Genomic DNA, 22,842 nt, shown 5'->3' on the forward strand with positions numbered 1-22,842 from the left:
CTTCTAGGCGTACCGTGGAGTCTGTAAGGTGAAAGGTCCTGTCTGGACCTAACACCAGGGAATCTTTTGCGGCCGGGAACAGGGAACAAATTATAAATGAAAATATATTTCTCTGTGCCATGTGGATACAGAGAGGCCCTCCAGGACTTGCAGCTGAGGATGATGCAAGACCCCCCCTGTACAAGCCCAGGGGAGATACGTGACAACCAACCAGGGGGTAACACCCACCTCCAAAGCAGGGGAATTACCTTTTTAGGCAACAAACAGACAATGAATGAATATTCAACAACTGATATCGAAAGAGTACAAAAGCCCAGTTTTCAAACAAGTTGTGTGTGTCTCTGGCGGGGCGCTGGCCCCCCAGGCCACCCAGCGCTGTTTGCTTTATTATCGCTTGCTTAATAAATTTATTAATTTTTAATTGGAACTGAGTTGTCTAAATTCTTAAACTAACTTATAACATTACTAATGCTTTACTCATCCAGCTAATGCTTAAGGCAAACATGAAATAGGTGTGGCAATTCTCTTGTAACCAACTACTAAGAAAAAGATCTGTCCAAATGAATTTTTCTAGTGTTTTTTATAAACTCTTAGCCATTAATTTCTTAAACTTCTCTATCAGACCCATTGATTGAAACATCTGGCAGGTAAGGAAGATTTGTCTCTTTTAAAGTTAAATTGCATTAAGAGAAGCATAACAACTGATAATACTATCACAGAGAGATTTTATCTCAAGTCTTTGCTCCGCCTTAATGCAGAGATTGAAATGCAATTCTAACAGCACTGCTCTTCATCTGAAGGAGAAAACTGCTCCCTCTTTCTAATATCACCTTGAGCATCTCAATGCAAGTTTTACAGATGCAGTTTAAAAAGTAAATATCCATTTATATTAAAAAACGCTCTTCAGTCTAGTGAAATTCCATTCTCCAACACATTCTTGAAGATAAAGGTTCTGTCCACTTTTAAGCACAAATTTTACTTCTCAGCCTGATGATTTGCACTATCCTATTCAAGTCATTAGGTACATTGTGAGGTTATAACACAGTAGTAACAGGGAGAGCATAATAAAAACCTGAGCCATTGCTCAGTGTGATTCACAAACACGAATGTGATCCTGGTTTCAAACTGCCTGGACTGAAAACCTATACACAACTGGAAAGGAAATACATTCAAGACTAGGCTTACTGTTATGTCCTTAATGTATATATTACTCTAAGTTTTTAATGTAATTTTAAAATATCTTCTGTATTTAGTTTTTCCACATAAGGAGTACTTCTATCAATATAAGGGGGGGAAAAAAACTCCACCAGTTCATTAAGATATCTCTAGACAGAAAGAGAAAACAGATACTACAAAATCCTGCCAAAATATTAACTGCATGTTATAGGACTATGGGCCAGTGAGGAACCTGCAATAAATTATTTAGCCATGCTCCTACATTCTTCATATGACCCCTTTAGAGAAGAAGAAAAGAAGAAGCGGGCAATGGAAAAAGACAGTGTACTGAAGATGACATACAGATCCGTCTAATTTAACAAAGAATATAATTGAAAAATACTTAAAACTTTAGATATATAATTAATTACAACTCTTGATAAGAATGACAGCAACATTTTCATCTGAAAAGAAAGGGTAGATAAACCCTTGGAATATGATTTGCCAAGAGTAATCACAATCCAAACCTGAAAACAACGGCTAAAAGTACTGCAAAGTCAAAGCTACATTCTGTTCTCTACTTCATCCTGTCAGGCCCAAAGTATTCTCTCAAAAAAAAAAAAAATCATGAGAATGTCCTGTCAAGGTAAGTTTATTTCTGCCAGAATTTACAGCAATCAAACAGCTGAAAAAGCCAGAGTTCTTGATTAAAATTATACAGGTGTGGAAGAACAAAGCATTCCAGGTAACAGGGCAGACAGCCATATACTGCCATCCCAATCCCTGTGCTGCAGGAGTCCTACCTGCTCTGCTTCCATAAAGGATAACACTTGGAGGGCACCAGTCCATAGGGAAATACAGCTTTGAGAAGTGGCAGACATGTTCAAGACATTACCATATCAGTGCAAACAGAACTGTTCTAGACTATGTGCAAAAGCAGAACTGTACTATTTTTATTTATAAGAATTATTTGTGTGCAGTGTCTGCTTGCTCTTTTCACCAAACACCACAGAGCTCTCTCCCTCCGGCACCTGCCTTACAAGTCAAAAGGGAGAAAACCAGGCCACAACAGCAAGGGAGATCCCAGGGATGCAAAGTAAGGAAGACAGAAAACACTAAGAGAAGAGCAAACACTTCTCTCAGAAGAGTCAACTCTGACAGAATCTGACCGTGTCTGACATTTAGAAGGAGAAAAAATAACACTGGACTACAAAGCCCAAGTTGCTTATTTTTGAAAGTACAAGGATCCCAGCTACTGGCACAGAATTCACTAGGAATGACAAACATGATGCTGAACAACTGTGAGAAGGCAGACAGCTGTTCAAATAGAACAGCTTTTTGGAAAGCCTAGTCCTAATTTTTTGCTTGAAAATATGCGTTTACAGAAACTATTTGAAAAGTCACCCAGGCCAGCATGACCATTTCTGTCCACTTTTGCTTTGAGTCTTACACAATTTGTTATAACCCAAAAGCCTTTTTTGTTTGTGAAAATCCCTTTCCAAGGCACTCTTTACCCCAGCAAGTACCTGCATTACTATACTGGTGCTTACCTGAACTGCTCAAGGCACCCCACAGGGATAATGACTTTTTAAATTGCCCAATCTTTGCCTCGGGTTTTCAAGTAACTGCTTTCATTTTCAGTACTACAAAAAAACGAGGGAAGCCTAACGTATCTATTCACATATAGCTATATTTATATTTTAATTATCAGGCTGTGTCAACAACCCATCTGGCACTCTTTATTCATTACACTCTGGAATCAGCTCCTGTTTGGCAGGCATTGAGTGTGTTCTGCTGCAAGCCTTTGCATATCCACGTGTTCGAGTAATTCAGTGAACCTGAGCAGCCATACCTGTTACACCTGGGAGAACAGCAAAATGTAGTACAGGAAAGGGCAGTCTGCAAAAACTGGGGGTTAGTATCAGGGCTGAAGCTGCAAAGAGTCTCCCTAAGAACTGCTGTTTTCCTTCAAGCTTCTTCAGAGCAAATGAGAGGGAAAGGAGTTTGGCAGCTAAGGGTTTTTTTTCGACCTGTAAACTACAATGTTTGTTCCTAAATGCCTCAGTGTTCAAAAAGAAAGGAAGTAGCAGTCTAAGAGGTTCTGGATTACTGTGAAGGTGGCCTTGTCCAAGCCACTCCCTGTAGAATACCCAGGTATGACTTGGGTAACAACACTCAGAAAGATAGAAAAAGGGTTCTCTTTTCTAAACTAAGAAAAGTATCAACATTTCTTTCAAAGCAGTCTCCAAAAGCACCTTTGGTTGCTTCCCTTTGCAAAATATTTTACATTCCAAACATGAAACTTGATGGTTTATTTTTAGCAGTACACCAGGCAAAAATGTCTGTATTTTCCACACATGGCACCTGCATCTCAGAGAACCCTGAGTCTTCCAAATGTCTTTTTAACTTTCAAAAGCAAATCTCTGCCTAACCTACATTTTCAGATGGCAAAGGGCTGCTCCCTTCCCTGGGGACTCTGGGAAAAATCTTTTCATTGTTTGCACAAGCCTGTAAGTAACACTGTTGTTTGACCAGTAAACTTTATTTAGAAAAAAAAAAAAATCTACCAGACACATTAAGATGCATAAGAAAAGACAGTAGCTTGGGAGTGGAAGTGGGTACTAGGATTTCTGAATTGTGCCATTTGTGCTTTCTTTCCAAACCTTTTAATTTAGCATGCCTCTACATTATTTGGTAGTCAAGTAGTGACAGGCTCATTCTTTACATTTTATTCTGTGCAATTAATAACAAATGAGCACCTTAACAAGCCATCCACTTTCCTACTGAAAATGCCTTTTCTTGAAAAATTAGTCGAGAAAAATAAATCCTGCTGTATTCATTGGTCTACAAGCTTAGTCTGAATGTCTTTGAACTGCTCATGAGAGTATCATGTATACTGCCCTTAGACTTATATAGGCCTCTTATACTGGGCCTTATTTGGTTTTGAATCATGAACCCAACTTCTAGTGCTTGGGGAGTCTGGAGACACCTGTAATCTTACCCATCAGCATCACTGCCTAAGACTGGCTATGAAACATGCCCTCATGTTACTTATCCAGTAAACACACAAGTGAAAATGCAAACCTCAGAAAAAAACCTGCAGCTTGAGAAAACTGCCCCTCCCCACCACCAAAGTAAGAAACACAACAGCGAGAGAGAAATCAGAAGCGAAATCAACTTCTCTTTGAAGGGTCGGTACCTTTTCCTGGACAAAGCTGGCGTACCCCAAGGAGAGGGGAGAGAAGTCTCATTTGTCAGGCAAGGAGGGATCTGTTCTGCACGACTACAGACAAAACAGACAGGGGTAGGACAGAGAGGTTAGAGAAGAAACCAGAGGCCATACATACATAAGCTTGTTAGTTTTACAAAAGCACCAGTAAAATCTTCAGTAGGATCCATTCCTCAGAAACAACACGGACAACACAGGACACTACGGAATGACAGCATCAGGTAAACATCCAGACATGCAAAGCGTGTACTGCTCTTGGGGAATGACTCTGCAGTGCTTGTTCACTGCTCTGCAGAGATCTATTGACACCAGTAAAGCAGAACATCTTCCAGTGTTAAACAGCAGAAATTCAGAGGAGAAAGTAAAGCCTCAGTAAATTAGGTATAACCAAAAGAGCTAAGAAATAAAGTCAGTGTAAACTTTACAATGAACCATGATCAGGAAATTTAAAAAAAGCAGGAAGAATGCAGTCACTGAAAAGAACAACCAAAAAACCCAAAGAGGAACTTTAGGTATCTTCAGCAACATCACCATGGGATTTACTTACCCCACTGTTTCCTCATTCTCTACCATTAGCCAGTGTTGTAACTTCTACAGGCTGTGTAACACATTTTTAATATAAATTTTCCTCCCACTATCTGAATGCTTTAATACTACTTTAAAATCAGATGAAATAAATCGATTTCTGGAGTTGCTTTTAATTTTGTTCTGGGCAGAGGGAGGACGAGTGTTGTTTTTTTTTATATATTTTTTTTTTTAAAGAAGAAAAAAGCATTAAGATTTGCTGCTTTGGTGGCAAAATGTTCCTAACAAAAGCATCAAGTTTGTACTTTACTAGTCACTGAGTTTTAACTGGCAGCTCTGTTAACGTATCAATATACACAGTCATACCTTCAATATTTGGAAAATCAGACCCTGTATTTGACTAACTAGACAGTCCATCTGATTAAAACAGTCGTATGCATTCAACAGCTGGAGCGTAGAAGCTTCAGAGGTCCCAGATAAGAAGCTTAGGTCTGCATTTTTCTATTTTGTACCTTAAATTAAGGTACAAATTAAGATAAATTAAGGGCAAAACCCACTTAAAGACAAGCCAAACTTCAACACACACTTCACCGAGTTTTGCTGTCAGTTCGAATCAACTTTAAGACACACATTTGTGTTTTAAAAAAATGTAATTTACAGACTAGAACTTTAAAGAACATGCGAATCCATCTAAAACAAGATGTCAGTCTCGATGTGTTAGCAAGGAGAAAAGAAGGCTCAAGGGAGACGTTACAGCTCTCTACAACTACCTGAGAGATGGTTGTAGCAGGGAGAGTGTTCATCTCTTCTCCCAAATAACAAGCGATATGGCAAGTGGAAGTGAGCTCAAGTTGAACCAGGGGAGGTTAAGATTGGATATTTGGAAAAATTTTTTCACCAAAAGGGTAATCAAGCATTGCAACAGGCTGCCCAGGGAAAGGGTTGAGTCATCATCCCTGGAGGTTTTTAAAAGACCTGCAGATGTGGCACTTAGTGACACAGTTTAGTGGTGCACTTGTTAGTGCTAGATTTACAGTTAGACTGGATTTTAGACTGTTTTCCAACCTAAATGATTCTATGATTCTGAATGAATCACGTTATCTAATCACTTAAAGTTCTGTATCAAAGGAAACATGAAGTTAAGATGTGACATTCAACAACCAATCTTCCATTTGACTTAATAAAAGCATTAAAATTTTGTAGTTCTGTGCAGTAACACAACCTACCTGCCTTCCTATATCAACCAACAGGCTGCTTCACAACATCAAACCTAACCATAAACTTGTACCTCTATCTTAACTGATGCCATGACAAAAACATTCAGCATCAGAGAGAATGCTGCATACCCTGGAGAACACTGGTAAGCTAAGTCATTATTTGGTCAGATGTTGACACCTTATAATCCCTCTCACTAAAGTGAAATAACAAAAGAATAGATTAAAATGGAAACACAAAACTTTGCAGTGAAGATATTTGAAAGAAAACCATTTTGGGCAACACCATTGGGAGGGCAGGTAGGGTGAGAAGATAAAAAAACCAAGGGGGAGGAAAAAACCACCAAAGTTCATACCTGTCAAAAGAATCTGTTGCTACCTTGTAGAGGTAAATAAAAAGTTTGCTGCAGTGTCTGAGAGTAGGTGAAACAGAATCCAGGGATATTAGGTCATCATCCAAAAGCCTTTGAAATAGTTGTGTATTTGAAGGGAAGACATTCAAGGGACTTATTTTTCTCAAGTCTGAGAAGCAGCCAAGTAATCGAACAGCATCTGCCAGTTTTTCATACTGGATCTCTGTTTTGAAGAAGTGAGAGTTGGCTGGCTCGTAGCGCATCGCTGCAGTCAATGTGCAGAACACAGTGTGAAGCAGTTCAAACACTTGATTCTGGTTTACTTTTTCCCAGCCATTCTTAGGAGGCGAGCACAAAGATCTCTCCATAGCAACGAGTAAAGATGTGACATACACAAATCCACCAACTTTCCTAAAAACTGTTCTTGTGCGGTGACTCTCTCTCAGCACCAAGAGTAGGGCCTATGGACAAAACAAACAATCAAAACAGAGAAACAACAACAAAAGGCAGCAGCATTATAAACAGCTTGGAAAAAGGTGGGAACATTTTTGTTCACAAAATGCTGGTGTGCCAGCAAAATCCTCCTGTCATTTGTCAGAACTGGGTAATGCCTGAAGTCTCCACAACCAACTTTGTACTGCAGGAGTCCTCATACTCAAAAGCTTACAAAATAAAAAGAGAAAGAGTGGAGGGGAAAGTAGAGCATTGCCTCTAATTTAGAAATAAGAAATTAAGGAAACTTGTCAACAGAAAAGATCTGACCAAGCCTAGAATGGAGCCCAAAATTCCCAGGTAATTCTCTTAGTGAAAAGGTGGAGAATATAGTATTGGAAAGGAATCTTCTGTGCCATCGCACTTCACAAACAATTTCAAATAAGAGTGGGCAAATGACTGCTTGCAGCAATGAGGAATCTAAACCTTGAAGCATCCTAAAACAAGTCTCCTAGAAATATACAATCCAGAGGCACCTGACAGCTCTGAAGCCAGAACAGCACCCAAACATAACCAGTCAGTGGATTCAGGCAGCAAAAAATTAGCCAAAAAAGTTTTAGCTTTCCTCTATAAATCTCTGAATTGAGTGAGACTTCATTCTAAGAGTTCCTGCCTAAAAATATGCCTAAGCATATTTTTGTGATAAAACCTTACTTGATGAACAAATTTTTGTGGATAAAACCTTTCTTGATGAACAAATAAATACAAAGCCATAGTATAAACAGCAGAAAATACATGAACCTGGGTACTAGAGAATAATACACATTTATCTGTGAAATCTGGGAGCGGAAAAGCCCCTCCACACAACCAAAACAACCAAAAAAACCCACCCGTCATGGGAAGTTTGACCCACATGTGAATATGGAATACAGAAGAAAAAGTATTGTATTACAGGAAGCACCATAAAAAGCAGAAAAATGTCACTGTTACACAAAAATAAGCTAGTGGGGAGTCTTCCAAGACCAAAAGTTTACTTCTTCAGAACCATGCTGCTATTTCTTTTAAGCACTGAGAAGACGGGTATTGAAATAGGTAGACTGTCATTCCTATGAAGGCAGGATCTCATCTCCTGACAAACCTGAACAAACAGTAAGAGACATATCACTACACTGTTCTGGACTGTCAGTTCCATAACCAAAACTTCTGAAAACAGCACTGATGGAAGACAAGTATAACAGATCACATGGAAGACAGAAACCCCGATTTTGTATTTTAATTCCTTTGGGGAATTGCAATATCCTTTCTCTTCCCTTAAGTACTGTGAGTAACACATGCTCAAAAATGACTGAATACTTCAACAGACAAAACACTGCAAATGAATAACTTTATTACTACCTTTCTATTCTGTCTTTTGGAATAATATGAAGTTGCTCATCTGCCAGAGAATTAATACAGCTCCTTTGAACAGGGACAAACCTAGATGTCTCTGAGCTCTCTAAATGAGTAAGACTCATTTACTAACTACTACATGCCTCAGCTTTTCTACCCTAAAATAAATGGTATTATGTCAATCTACAAAAATAACACGAGCTACGCTGAGAAGAAATTCTGAGTCTAGATTAATAGACAAAAACCCTAATACAACAGGAAACAGAGAAGAGTTTTCTCTCTTTTTCCTCCACTCACAGCCTTACTCCTCTCCCTTTTCACTATTTTCCTTAAGCGTGCAAATTCTTTGGCTTTATCTTCTACAATGATCAGTAAACTTACATTTATATTACTATTTCAGCATACATAGATAAAAAATTGGTAAATTAAAATACGCTTGCTACAGGAAAATGCAAGCCAGCACTGAAAATAAGCTTATGTGTTACATGCTTGCTTTTCCCCCCCCCCACATTCTCATTATTTTTAACTGAACAATACCCCACCAGGAAAGATTATCATAACTGTAAAAACTCATTTCCTATCCACTAAGACTGATTCCAATGATGATGCTAAAAACATTCTCACTCTGATTCTGAAACCTACCATGGATAGATGGAAGAAAATAAAAATCATGGATCAAATTGGTATAAATACACATTTCAGCTCCAGAGATGATCTACATTCAGTAGCTAAACATCATCCACACAATCCAACTCAATCCAATCCCCTTCTCAGTATTTTCTTTTCTGAAACAACATCAGGAGCAAGAGTCATGAACAACAATAATTCACTTACCTTTAAGATGTCTGTTTTCAGCTGCAGTTCCGTAGGTGGAGCCGAGTGCATCAGTCCCAACAAGGTGCCCATATCATCCTCTCCACTGGGTGATAATACCAGCTGCTGGATGATCATCAGGGCATGCTGGCGGCACTGCGGATACTTCACTATGTTGTGGACACATCTCGCGCCACCAAACTCCCTGAAAATACCTAATTGGAAAGAGGGGTGAGGATAAGCGCATAGGAGCGTGAAAAATATGATCAGTAACAAATAATGACAACAAAACAATGCAAAAGGTGTTTATTTTCATTTCTAGAGACTGAATGGCAGAGTTTTTAGCCTTATGGATGTTTAGTAACTTACTACTATCTCTCCTGCCACAAATAAAAATAGAACTTGAATGCCTTCTAACAATATTTTTCATTGGAGGTGTTAAGTACAGGGATGGAGATCAGTTCTAAGAATTTCCTCAATAATTCTGTTTCTCCAGCTCTTTTCATGTCAGAGCTCAGAGTCTCAGGATGGAATAAAAAATATACCAAGCCCTCCATCTTTTATGAAGACTCTATACCGTTTTGGTTAAGGGTAGTGTTTACATTACATTTAGCAATGAACTAAATGTAATATGAGCTAAAAATATAACTAGACTGTTTCTGGGCAAGATGAGCAAACTAGGAGCATTGGTAGAGAAGTGGTTCTGTCTATCCATAAGATTTGTAGGCTTCTGCAGAAGTCTTCTTGTGGCAAGACTTATCTCTGCAGAAATTAAGCTTAAGTCAAATAATAATTTTCAAGTTTACTGGCTACTCAGAACAACACATGTGCAATATTAACCAAAAATTACATAAAAATTGATTCTGAAAACATAATAAAACCCGAAGTGGAATATATCTGACATATATTATGTGTGTTTAGTACACTGTCAGCACCCAGAGCACTGCCCTACATTAATTACTGAAAATGAAATTCCCCACAGTAGGGAAATGGGTCAATGCTGCATTACTGCATCAAAAAGGATCATTTTTATTGCAACCATAAGCCAAAAGGGCTGTTTAAATGACCAGGTTCAGGATTAACAAGTAAGACAATGTTTATTCCCCTTAACGTACATAAACAAACATTAATCCCACTGTGCATTTCCCATTTCCTGCCTCTTGCTTTCTCTGGTGGCCTTTGGATGAGATATGGCCTCAGCGTGAAAGGAGAGGCCTCAGACCCTGAGACACGTAAGGTGGTTCCATCCCCTCACAGGCAAAGTGATCTCCTCAGTGGTCAGGGAGAGACTGTTTTCAGAGAGACTGAAGTATTATCGCTTTTCCCACTCTTGGTGTTGGTTCTCATCTATCCAAGAAACTTGTGTGAGTCTGGACACCCAAGTTTCCTATTGAGAATGGTTAGCAGTTACGGAATATGCAGGAAACCTTATCAAAGACACTGGCTGAACAACAGCTTTGAATGTGGTATGAATCACTGCAAGGCTGCACAATGCCTACTTATGCCTCTGTGATGACCTATAAGCTCTGCTGGCCTCTGGCTACAGTGGCATTGAGCCCACATCCCAGTCACACTGCACAGTGGGAAATGGTTTCTCAACTCCTTTTGTAGATGCAGGGCAGTCCTACTCCTAAACTGGGAGAGCTACTGATGAAATGAGGCCCTTGAACTCTCCAAGAGTCTTCAGAAACAACATCTGTGGCATCATCCCAAAGTCCTGATGTCTTTTACGCTATCCTATGCTGTCTCTCTGGTGCATTAACTCAGAGATTAACTCAGTACAAGTAGCAGTGAGGTACTGATGGCTGATTCGTGCTTCCCAGGTGAGGTCAGGAGTGCCATTTAACAGCAGCCAAGGATTTGTCACAAGTCAGGTAGATGCTATCACGGTTGGATCACCATCCATACATTACAAGAGCAAGGCTCAGGTACCACAGATCCTGATGCTACGCAGGTACATGGTCCAGTGCTGTGAACTAAGCCTTGCTGCTTCTAAAATATGAGTCAGCTCTAGTCTTTCAGAAATGTTATCTTTACGTTCACATCACCTACTCTCATTCATCCTCAGAAACTAAACAATCCTGAGGTTTTTTTGTTTGAGGTTTGTTTTAGTTTGCTGAATTTCTCCGTATATAAAAGCCTCTGCATTGTACCTTGATGCTACTTCTTTTTGATTAGTTTCTAATTCTGCCTTTTCTTACATGGCAAAACCAGGTATTGGCATGTTGGCAAAACCAAAGATCAGTGATGAATACAATTCACCTGTGATCAATACCAATTCCTCTCTAAAACCTGCTATTTTCAGCTTATTAATTCGCTACTGTTCATCACAGAACTTAATCCTCTAATAAATCAAAATGATGGTTTTTTTTTTCCTTTCCCTTGACAGAACGAGTAGCTTGGGGGACAAAAGGGAAGTGGCAAAAGAGACACACAACAGCTTCAGCAAAGTTTCTGGCAGTGTCATCCACAGCTTTCTCACAAGCGACCCAACCAAATGTTCTATGTGCAATCCTGACAGACTGAATGTAAAACTAATGGAAACATCTGCTCGGAGCAATCTCTGCTTCGCTGCAATGCTCTTCTGCTCTGACTAAGGGCATGCAACTGGGGTTTATCTCAAGTGCCATGAATAATGCCTTTCCTAATGGAATGAAGAATTTGCTTATCAAGAATGGGGACAAAGCCAAGGTGGCAGATGCTATAAACGCTCAGTGGGCAGAATTCAAAAGCCATCTTTGAAAGTGGTTTGAAACTGATACCTTAGAGTTTTAATGTTTTGATTTTTTAATTTTTGTAGATCTTAGAAGTAGTTATGTAGTAAATGTAGATTTTAGAATAGCAGCATATTATCCCTTTACCCTTTAACACACCAGCTCAAACCCCTGTTACCCATTCCCATATCAATTCCCTAAATTCCATAGCCTGTTTAGTCTCTTTTTCAAGGTAGAATTGTAGAAGAACACCCCTAACCCTACGGTAGAAGATATAGCCATAGACTCAACAACCTCCAGGCCTAGAATTCTGGCAACAACCTCCAGGCCTAGAATTCTGGAAGGCCTCCAAGGACATTACGTGCTCTGAGGAAGAGGAAGACGAAGAAGAGGGGGTCCCAAAATGCCCCCAGACCCAATTTCCAAGAGGCGTGGAAGGGGCAGAACCTGGGTGGTGGCAGGACGGGGATTGGGCGAAAATCATTATAAAAACTGTGGACATCTGTATTTTGGGAGCGGCTGGGGGTATTCCAGAAAGCCTGGGGGCTCATTCATACCTTTGTATCCTTATCTTATCTCCTACCTAATTTAGCTTGGAGTCTTTTTTTCCCCCACAGCCATTTAGGCAACAAAACCACAAGGCTGAAATGCAACACAAGTGCAAGAGTTAAATGACACAGACAACACTGCTCCAACACTGAGCCTAAATTTAAACAAAAAAATTGCCCAGGCAACAGCAGAAATGAAACAAGTTACAAGCCTTAAGTCATTAGCCCAGAAATTGATATTTAAACAGTGAGCTATCAACCGAGCTGGAAAATTTTCAAGATTTCTTTCTTGAACATTTATATCAAAGACTGTAGTTTCTCTTACTTATATGAACAAAAACAGAAGTAAAAAAAAAAACCCAAACAGTCAAATTTGAAAAAGAGGACAAAAGCCTCCTAAAATAAAGATGTTTCATGGCCTCCAAGGCCTTAGGTTCCTTAGGGTGGAGTCTGCTTCACCCCACCTGCTCATTTTCTTCTTTGTCTAACAGAACAAATGGTTTAAAAACATTTATCATCCTTACTCAATCTGCTATTTCAATCTCAGAGACAGCTTTTACCATTATGAGATACACATAGTGACTATTTCAAAATCACTAAGTCTTGACTAATGGAGCATAATATAAAACTGCCTGATTTAGAAGAGGACAATCATAACAGAGAACTATTTATACATACTGACTGGGAACTAGCCTTTAAGAATCAAAAAAAGATCTTTAACTAAAAATGCAAGCATTGCTAATCACATTTAAGAAGATGTGACACTGAACACTGAACTACATTTCTAATTATGTGCCAATTTTTTTGATACACAGACTGTGTTAAAAGCACTACTACAGATTATTAAAGTACTGTTGGAGTGGTGGGGTGTGGTGGTTGCCTTCAAGTAAACAACAGCAAAAAACCAAGTTAAAACACTATTTTGTACTCCTTTATTTTATGCACTCTAAATTATGCTGTCTATTCTCTTTACTCGAAAAACATGGCAAGAGAGAAAGTATATTTCAGTGTGTTTGATTACTTGTCTGAAGACAAAGTCAAGACATGATTTTCTGTGTTACTCTTTTATATATATTTTGGCAGCAATCTCCCTACTTACCTGCATTTGTGTTTGATCCTTGTAGTAGTACTGTCAAGGTCTCCATTACCAATAAAGCCAGCTGCTTTTGGTCCTCAAATGAACTGTTTCTTGAATCCACTGAAAAATAATTTCAGAAGTTAAAGTCACAGTAAATATCACACTAAAATGCCTCCTGATACTTTCCATCAACACTTTGATTTTCTTAGCTTCCCCAGAGAGCAGGCAGCCTAACCATTTTCCAAAGCAAATTAAGATTTAGTCTACATATGCATTCCTGGGAAAGCTTAGCTTAGCTATGAATCATTTGAAAAGTTAATTTATAAAGACAAGAATTTAAATGAAACTTTTGAGCACTGCGAGCTCAGCAGTCTGACACTACAGCTGTAGGTGTAGTTTCACATCCTCAGATACTGTTTCTCAAAGCCACAAAACCATACCACAGCAGAAGACTTAACAGGATCTGCTCTTGTTCAGTATTCAGTACTTCAAAGGAGAAATTCCACACAAAACTACTGTCACATAATTACAGCAAATATGCTCCTGACTCAACAGGTGTAACAGAACAACCAACACCACAAGCAGCATCTCACGCACAGAATCACACTCCCCAAAAAAGTGGGGGGTTGGGTTTTCTAAATTACTCTAATAAAAAAAAAGCCACAACCTTATCATATGATAGCTCTGTCCATTTATTTACAAGAATGTGAGGACTGATGTGTTTTTCAACAGAGTTTCTGGTAAAACAAAGCTTTCTAACTCTAATCTGCAGTTACCACTCAATGAGGCTTCACACCATTAAACTCAGGTGAAACATCCAACAATTATGGTTAAAAAGTAAGTGACACTGATGCATACTAACTTGAATAAAGAATGTAAAAAATAAAAACTACCAAAAATTCTCTGTATGTGCATGTACGCTCCTATGGCACTTGGCAGTGCCTGCTTAGCAGGCCTAGCAGCTATGCAGCTTATCTCCATGATGTTCAATTCTGGAGATAAGATAGCTAATTTTAATATTTATTTTTTTTAATGCTTAGAAAAACGCAGTTCCGATTTACAAAAAAGTCTGCAAATTTGAATGCATACTCCTATTAAGAGCTTAGGTTTGAGCTCTCCAGTACTTTTTCAAAGCTGGGGCTAGACACAAGGAAACCCCACAAGTACCTTTTGTTAGGAAGAATATGGATGTTAGGCATTTCTCCTTTACTTTTTTCGTGTCAAGTAACAAATATTAAGCCAACACATCAAAAAGACATTTAAAAAGGAAAATACGAACTCCTAATATTTTGTATTCATACAGAGTTTTTCATTAAAGGTTGCCTTGAGCTTCTCTGAGGACATTAAGAGAGAAGCAATTCCCATGAGCTTTTAAGATGGGACAGCAGCTCCCAGCCTGATTCAGCCCTTGAGGTACACGTTCAGACTCTCTTGTTCCTCCTCTTAAGTGTGAGACTCCACTATTTCCAGTCAAAAAAAGACATGTATTAGAAAAACAGAAGGGGACACACTACCTTGATCATTCAGCGCCTGAGTGGGATCTTTCAAAAGGGCTGCATATTTATGAAGAAGATTTACCATCACCTCCAGAAGTCCCACTTCCCTGAAGACATCCTTAAAGATGTAGTCGTGACGGGTGAACTTCAGGAGTGTCTTCATGGCAATGATGCTACACTGAAAAGAAGTGCTGGATTTTAAAAGGATGCTCACACTGATCAGTTCTTTACAGGGTATGTAATTCAAGCTGAAGACAACCAATTCCAGCATCTCAAAGTATTTGGTCTGCACTTCTGGAAGTCTGGGAATTTTCTCTGCAAACTGGGATAATGTGTGCTGCGATTCCAAAATGAAGTAGTTGGCATTGTCCGCCATATAAATATTCGTGATGGCATCAAGGATGATTTGTGCTAGATAGTTGGTTTTTGCTCTCAAAAACGCATTCTGGAGGACAGAAAATGCTTGAATATTCCTCACACTATGACCTAAATCAGGAAACAAAGTGGGATGGGAGGAAAAAGGAAAGAGAAAGTTCTTAATCATCATAAACAATGAGTACACTTACTAATAACGATTCACGCATCTTAACAAGTGGGAATTAAATAACAATATACGTCATATATAATAAGAAGCCTCTACACAACCATACATTGCAAATCCTACAATCTCCTGCTCATTACAATGGCATCTTCAGCTTTGAAAGTCTTTACATAAGCAGCTAAATCAAAGACAATACTTACCTTTAAAAGACATACTTACCTTTAAAATAGGTAAGTATGCTGATTTAGTGCTAAAATGTACAACAGGATAAGTTCTAGAGTCAAAACAAAGCCTGCCTGTCATCTACTCAGGCCATAGAACAACACATTATAGCAACAGTAACATGTTCTGTACTCCCTAAGGCAGAACACAACTCTGGCAGGCTAAGTTTAGAACAACAGCCACCTACATCCCCTCACTCAATGGAGCGATGAGCAATGACAAGTCCTTGTCAGTCAGTGTCAAAGCCAGGCAACCTACATGGCCACCAAATTCTCTGCTCGCTTCCTCTTTTTGGCAACTGCCTGTGTAGAGAAACTCCACAGGGCAGCTTATACAAATTTCTTCTTCTAAGTACCTGCATGCTGATTAAAATCTCATCCATTCAGCCAAAGAATGCCTCACTTATGAGAGCTCCCCAGAACTTTCTGTGGGCAGATATTACTCTTATTCTACTAAAAATGCCTCAAAGACAACTTTTTTAACTTCTGCAGGAACACTACATGTCACAGTGGGCAAATCCCACGATACAGAAAGCAACTAATGGTAAAAAATAATTTTAACAAAATAAACAATCAAGAGTGAGACTTTAAAGACATTCCAAACAAAGCATTTAGGATGCTTTAACAATAAAATCTTATTTTCAAACAAGATCTATGCAAATTGATAACCTGATTTAAAAACCCTTTCATAAACAAAGAATTCTGATTTATTACATATTCTCTGTGGAACACTGCTTTCTTAATTGTTTATACACTAAGGTGTCCAATTTAACAACAAATTCAATTATGTTCATGCCTAGCCTCACCACCTCCCATGCCAGTATTTCTCTAGAAGACAACAGGAAACTCCCTTGAAAACGAACATGGAACAATTTCACCTACTGGAAGAATATCAGTTCCATTATAAGTCACAGTTTTTTCTAAAAGAACTTTTTAACATGCTTTCCTTACTACAAAAAACATGGGATTTAGAGCTTATTAAATGTTTCAGGAACATGGTGCCAGATAAAATTATATTCTAATTTAGTATCAACAGTTGTTCCAGGCAATCAAGAAGATTAATAAATTAACTTTGATTATTATGAGGACCTCTGAAGAAACGAAATTTTAACCAGCTCTTCAGAATTCAAGAACTAACTTGATTTAAATAGAAGCAATTAAAAAAATGAGTATGATCTTTATAAAACGACAACTTGCACCCAAAATGAAAAGTAGGTAAAAGGAACTGAGACATGTCAAAACAAATACGACATTAAAAAACTCTTTTGCAAATTGCAACAGGCCATGGTTCTCTTATGCTACTGTATCAGAAAAGCTGATCAGCCTAAACAAAAATTAATATTATTATTAAAACATGGAGAAATTAAACTCTGAATGTATCACCACCTTTCTTTATTTAGTGCAAAAGAAAAACAAATCCCATGAGCAATGAACTCTCTCAATACCTGAGAAAGGAAGTCATTGTCCCAGGAACACGAGAAACAGTGAAAATACACCCATTAGCTCATAAATCTATAAATGCAATCCTATCACAAACCTTTTTATCAGTTGTATTAGTAAATCTGATAAAAAGTTCAAGTAATAAAGTAGCTCCACAATAACTATTAAATTCCAAACTCCTTAGTTACATACAAGACTTGCCTGAATTTTAAGTTTATGCACAGGACGTGAAACATAAGCTTATTTTTATAAAACCCTTTCTCCCCTGAGACTTCCTCAACCTTATCTCTCTGTATCATAATTGACTGTGGTTGCAAGCACACCACAGATTTTATCACTCTGTGAACACTGGTGATGAAACAACAGATTCCAGCTCACAAGTCACATTTGTGTAAGCTGAAAAAAGCTAACAGAGAGCAAAATGGGGTGGGAGGGGGATTTAAAAATCAAGCCAGCACATCAATCTTTCATATCAGTTTAGTAAGAGCAGCTTAAAACACAACAAATCAACTCAGTGCATCTCTCCACTATGATAATCTCTCACAATGTCCACGTAGAAAGTGTCAGCTTTGCAGTGAGAGAGACTGGACTTAGCTTTAGTCCTTGAAGACATAAGCCCTGCACTTTTGTTATTTGGGTACTAACCCCAAAATAAAAATCTTTGAGATCAACATAACTGAGTATTTGATATGCAATCTTAGGTAAAGAACCTAGACTCAGTTGCAAACAGTTTGTGTAGTACACAGTTTCTCTGTATTTTGTTGTTTATATTTCAAACAACAAAAAGCCAAACAGAGAGAGAAGAAGCAAGCAGACTCACCTTTGCCTGCAGGCTGTGGGACTGCAAACCCAGGTAGTAGGAAAGGTACTCCCGTGGTAACACCTGCTGGCTTTAATTCATTGACACCATATGTTGTTAAGGAAGTAATCAAATTAACTAAGTCCTTCAGAGCATCCTTGGATTCAGCTTCTTTTGCCTGTTCTAATCTAAAGAAAATACAACAGATCAGGTTAGCAAGCACTAGTTTATTTCACCTCAGATAATTTTACTAAGACTCATTTCCTCAATTACTTTAGAGACCACAGTTTTACTGCCCTATCCTGCAATATCTTACATGTTCATAGTCATACCATTAAGTCAAACATTGAACCTGTAAGAGCACATAGTTATTTGCTGTAGAAATTCACCTCATAAATCTTCCCTTGAACTCAATAGTCTGTTAAAAAGCAGTGCAGACATGAAAATTACTTTAAAAATCCTCTCACAAATACGAAGCTATTGGATATGAAAGCACATATATAGTCTGTAATTAAATAAATCCATAATTAACTTGCTAGATTACATCTGCCACTTCAAGAGTTAATATTTTATGTTAATGAAATGGTATCTTGGTAGAAGCCTAACACTTAGAACCACTGGATGAAGCACCCTCATTAAAACTCCAAACTTTTACCTTTGAGCACAAGAGAACGGAAATGTAACATCCCATTCCAGCCACTGTTTCCTGCCAACAGCACACGATCAGACCAAACCCTAAAAACTGATTCTAAACCCTAGAACCATCCTCATTTTCCTTCTACTTCATCAAAATTATACCATGTGTAATTATTTGCTAATTGTTTAGCCTCTATAGATCCCAGGAGTAAGCTGGGGACCACGATCTCCTATTTGCTCATGCAACGCAAGTTCTGTTTTTCTTCCTGCTGACAAGCGATCATGGGAGCCCTTTAGAAGCAGCTCATTCTTCATCCTCCATCGTCTTCTCAGTCAGACACGGCTGAGGAACAATCTTCTTTAAACAGGAACCTCCTGCAAATAGTCACTACAGATGCACTGAGCTCATCTATTGCCGTTCTACTGATCTTCCACCTTGCCCTTTCACACTGTCCAGGTGAAATTACATACTCGCTCCTCCAGCCCTCAAAGACCTTCTGCAGTTTCTTTCTAGGCCACCTTCTTCACACATCCTTCTGCTTTTCCAGCTCCAAAGCCTTTCTATTTTGCAGTTTGAGGCCCAGTGTCCAGATTTCACACCCTTATGTGACAATCATTTCACAAATAGTGCCATTAGAGCTGGACAAGTCTCTGTCAGTAGGTTTGACCCAAAACATGTGCAGGGAGAATATGTTACCGTTGTTCATCACTGACCAATACACAGGCTCATTCAAGATGACTGTTTTTTCAAAAACATACACCTGCTCTACAGAGGATCACTTTTGTACCTGAAGATGAAAACGTGAATGACAGTGCATTCCCCTCATATTTCACCTAAACTTTGGCTTAAAGTTTCTGGGAAACAACAGTGCTTGAATTACACTGCTTTGAATCAATGCATTAGTAAATATAACATACTCCAAAACTCCATTTATACAACAAGAAAAATAATAATTCTTTAGTAGGCATTCTAGCTTTTGTGGCACCAGAGATAATATATGAATAATTTAGACTGTAATCAAAAATTTCAAATGCCATGTCTATGTCTGGTATCCTTTTAAAACAAACAAAACCCCCTCAAAATTATGTAACGGAAGATCTAATTCAAATATTTGGGTGCTAAAACCCAGCATCTTAGTACCCCAAAATGAATTACTTGAATGAGGGAGATAACAACATTAACTGTTCTCATTAAGAGCCAGTGTTCTTAAGCACCTTTGGCCCAAGTATACTTCATAAGGTACACACTTGTAGACATAATTTCCAAGTTTCCATCTTGGACTTGTAAAACATATATATCTTTCAACAGCTAAGCATCCTTCTTCAGAGCTTCATATCCAAACAATGCAAAATAGACTGATCATGGATTTTAAACAAATAATGCAACAGACACTAATTTGTTGACTGAGAAAGGAAAGAAAGACGTTTCTTCCATAAAAAGAACTAAAATCATGGATAGATCACACATCCAAGTTTTGTTTGGGCAGGTATTTTCATTACCATATTTTCTGATGCACTAGCAGCATCCTTAATAAAAAGTTCAAGTAAAAAAAAAAAAAACAAACATACACACAACCCTGATTCCCTTGCAACGTGCACCCCACTTACATACTTGATTTTTCATTACGATAGCATGATAAAACGAGACAATAACATGATCACAGAATTGTTTAGGTTGGAAAAGACCTTTAAGATCACTGAGTCCAGCTGTTAAATCAGCAATGCCAAGCCCATCACTCAACCATGTCCCTAGACAAAACAAAACAAATCCCCGACCAAACACCAAAAATCACTAATTGCAGCCAAAATTTTATGTTCTGAATTATTTCTAAATATTTAGTACCAGTTGTTTTAAGCATCCATTTTCTTTACAACAACACAGAAATATTTAGTAATAAACCACCACTAAAGACTAAAAAGTTAAACAGTGTAGTTCCATATATTGAGAGAACCACATAATGTAACATCTTCATTCCATAATAATCTATAATCAGTCATTTGTTCAGACCTATTCACCACCTATTGTTTATTACAAAATCTTTTTTGAAAAAAAAGCTCAGTGATCTGTCTGCATTTCTTCAAGCACTTTTACATACCTGAGGAGGAGGTCACAGAGGAAGTTGTATCCTTGCCATATCCTAAAATCATCCAACAACGTTTGGGATACATCACTGGAGTCTTTGAGAAAACAAGAAAGTCCAGCAAACATCTCAACTATTTCTAGAGGAGAAAGGTCATCAGACTGCTGCATGTTCTGGACACACGTGGACAAACATTCCTTTTCTGAAAAGAATTGCAATTAAGAAGTTTAGGATTTTACTGACATTAATCATAACTAGTATAACTAGAAGTATAACTAGTAGTATAAGTACAGCAATAAGATAACTTATTTGAGTATCTCTTATCATGGAACACTGAGTATCACAGAGTGCTTGAAGATGAGAAGGATCCTCAAGCGGCTTTGGATTTGAACTCTAACCTCTTTTTGCCAACCCATTACTCCCCTTTATAATCTTTACCCTTATAAGGAGGGAACTGTAGATAAATATTGGTTTTTGCCTAAGAAGTCTGACCAGATAACTCAACATAATAAAAAGACAAATATGTCAACTGTAAATAATTCTAAAACATAGTTTTTTCTTTTAAAATACAAAACTATACAAAACATTGAGTTAAACTGTTACTGATGTTAGGTAAAACCCTACACATAAGCCTTTACATCATGTCTTCTTATTGTTGTTCTGGTTAGCATTTCTTTGGTTGGCATCAAAGAGAGAAAGCTTGTCTTGTTCTGCATAATTCTCACACTTCATCAGTTCACTGGTGAGTAGCAAAAGGTTTTCCCAAATCTATAGTGAGAGATTTTAGGTTGCATTCCATTTTAAAAATGCTCCCCCTTCAATAATTTGCTATTTTACCTTTGCAGTATGCACAACACAGAAGCACTAATCTTTCTAGCTAGACTGATAACAAAATTTCCCAGAGGCCAAATTAAAGCATAAGATAGTGAAAGGATGCTCCTTTGCATATGATGAAATGTCTAAACTTTTTTCCCTGAATATCAGATGAGCCTCTTGACAGATGTTATCTCTTAAGCCATGTTCATTTTTGTAATCAAAAAGCAAGAGGGAACGCCAACTGCTTTTAAGATTTTATTTCCCTTTGTAAAGAACCCAGAGTATCTTTTGACAAGCCAGCTTCACTCCTCTGTGGATGAAGCCCATAGAAAAGAGATAATAGTAGTAGCTGTAATATGCCAAATGACACAGTCAAATGTCTAGTTTTTTTCTCTGTTGCCCTTCATAACATTTTCACATATGCACATGCACCTACACTCACCAAAAACCCTCCAGAAGGCTGTTGCAGATGCAGGCAAAGAGCCTATCACCTATTAAGCCCTCTCTGAAAATACTTCACTGATGACTATGCTGTGCTTTCAAGTGATACTGTACATTCACAGCTTTTTGACTGGAACTGGAAACACACTGTTAGCACAAGAAAAAACACTGACTGAAATTTTCTGTGAAGTATGTGGGAGTAGGGTGATGTATTTAATAAACTGTCAAAATGGTTCTTTCTGTGGAGCCTTGTAACTATTGCTTTCCAGGGTGTGAGCAAACTGTGGGTTTCTTTTTTTCCAGTAGGTGTACACAGCAAAAATGTATATATTAGTTCACTTTAACAGTCCATCCAATTAAAAAACTACAAATGCTTCTTTTATGTGGTCCCACAGTCTAAAAGCCTCAAATGTAATACTAGAAACATTATTTTACCAAATTTCCTAATCCAAGTCCTACATACCTGAACACCCATGGAGTTTTCAATTAATGCAACTTAAGTATTTTGTATGCAAAGCTGCTTCCAGGCAGCTCCAACACTGGTTTTCATCTTGTTTTGCTCTTCCAAGTTCTTTGTCATGAACCAGCTTGGCAGCCTCCTCTTTACCAGTCCCTTGCAAGATACATGATGAGTAAACTACTACTTTGATTAGCTACCAAAACCTGTAACCAGCTAGAGAAATGCCCCAGTACACCACAATTTCCATGCCTGCAATAGTCAGGATGCTACTTGTCTCAAAAAAGGACAGGAGTTAAAAAGGACCGATTCTGGATACTTTGTTCTTTTGGTGGCTTGCACGCTGGATTAAGCCCATGAGGTATTTTCAATTTGGTCTTCAGGAAGCAGAAAACATGTAGTCTGTAAGGTGTATGGCAAAGTGGGGAAGACTTGGGGAAGAAATGCAGGCCGTCTGAACAGTC

General features: G+C 38.2%; 1 protein-coding gene across 8 annotated transcripts in view; it reads right to left on the bottom strand.

The window, feature by feature from the left end:
• The window catches only part of WDFY3 (WD repeat and FYVE domain containing 3), a 173,514-nt gene that overhangs the window by 73,146 nt on the left and 77,526 nt on the right, over positions 1 to 22,842 (bottom strand). For 6 of the 8 annotated variants that reach the window (XM_027884426.1, XM_027884424.1, XM_027884421.1 and 3 more), the window contains 7 exons: positions 20,680 to 20,866; positions 17,969 to 18,135; positions 14,965 to 15,432; positions 13,472 to 13,570; positions 9,132 to 9,325; positions 6,480 to 6,937; positions 4,355 to 4,438 (listed from right to left, as the gene is read on the bottom strand). In XM_027884426.1, the coding sequence (XP_027740227.1) occupies positions 4,355 to 4,438; positions 6,480 to 6,937; positions 9,132 to 9,325; positions 13,472 to 13,570; positions 14,965 to 15,432; positions 17,969 to 18,135; positions 20,680 to 20,866 (1,657 nt within the window). The remainder of the gene's footprint in view (positions 1 to 4,354; positions 4,439 to 6,479; positions 6,938 to 9,131; positions 9,326 to 13,471; positions 13,571 to 14,964; positions 15,433 to 17,968; positions 18,136 to 20,679; positions 20,867 to 22,842) is intronic. The other 2 variants (XM_027884425.1, XM_027884427.1) reach the window with 1 other exon arrangement.

This window comes from Empidonax traillii, unplaced genomic scaffold (genome assembly GCF_003031625.1).
Source record: "Empidonax traillii isolate 1590-97213 ecotype Southwest subspecies unplaced genomic scaffold, ASM303162v1 scaffold144:size1428860, whole genome shotgun sequence".
Lineage (NCBI taxonomy): Eukaryota > Metazoa > Chordata > Aves > Passeriformes > Tyrannidae > Empidonax > Empidonax traillii.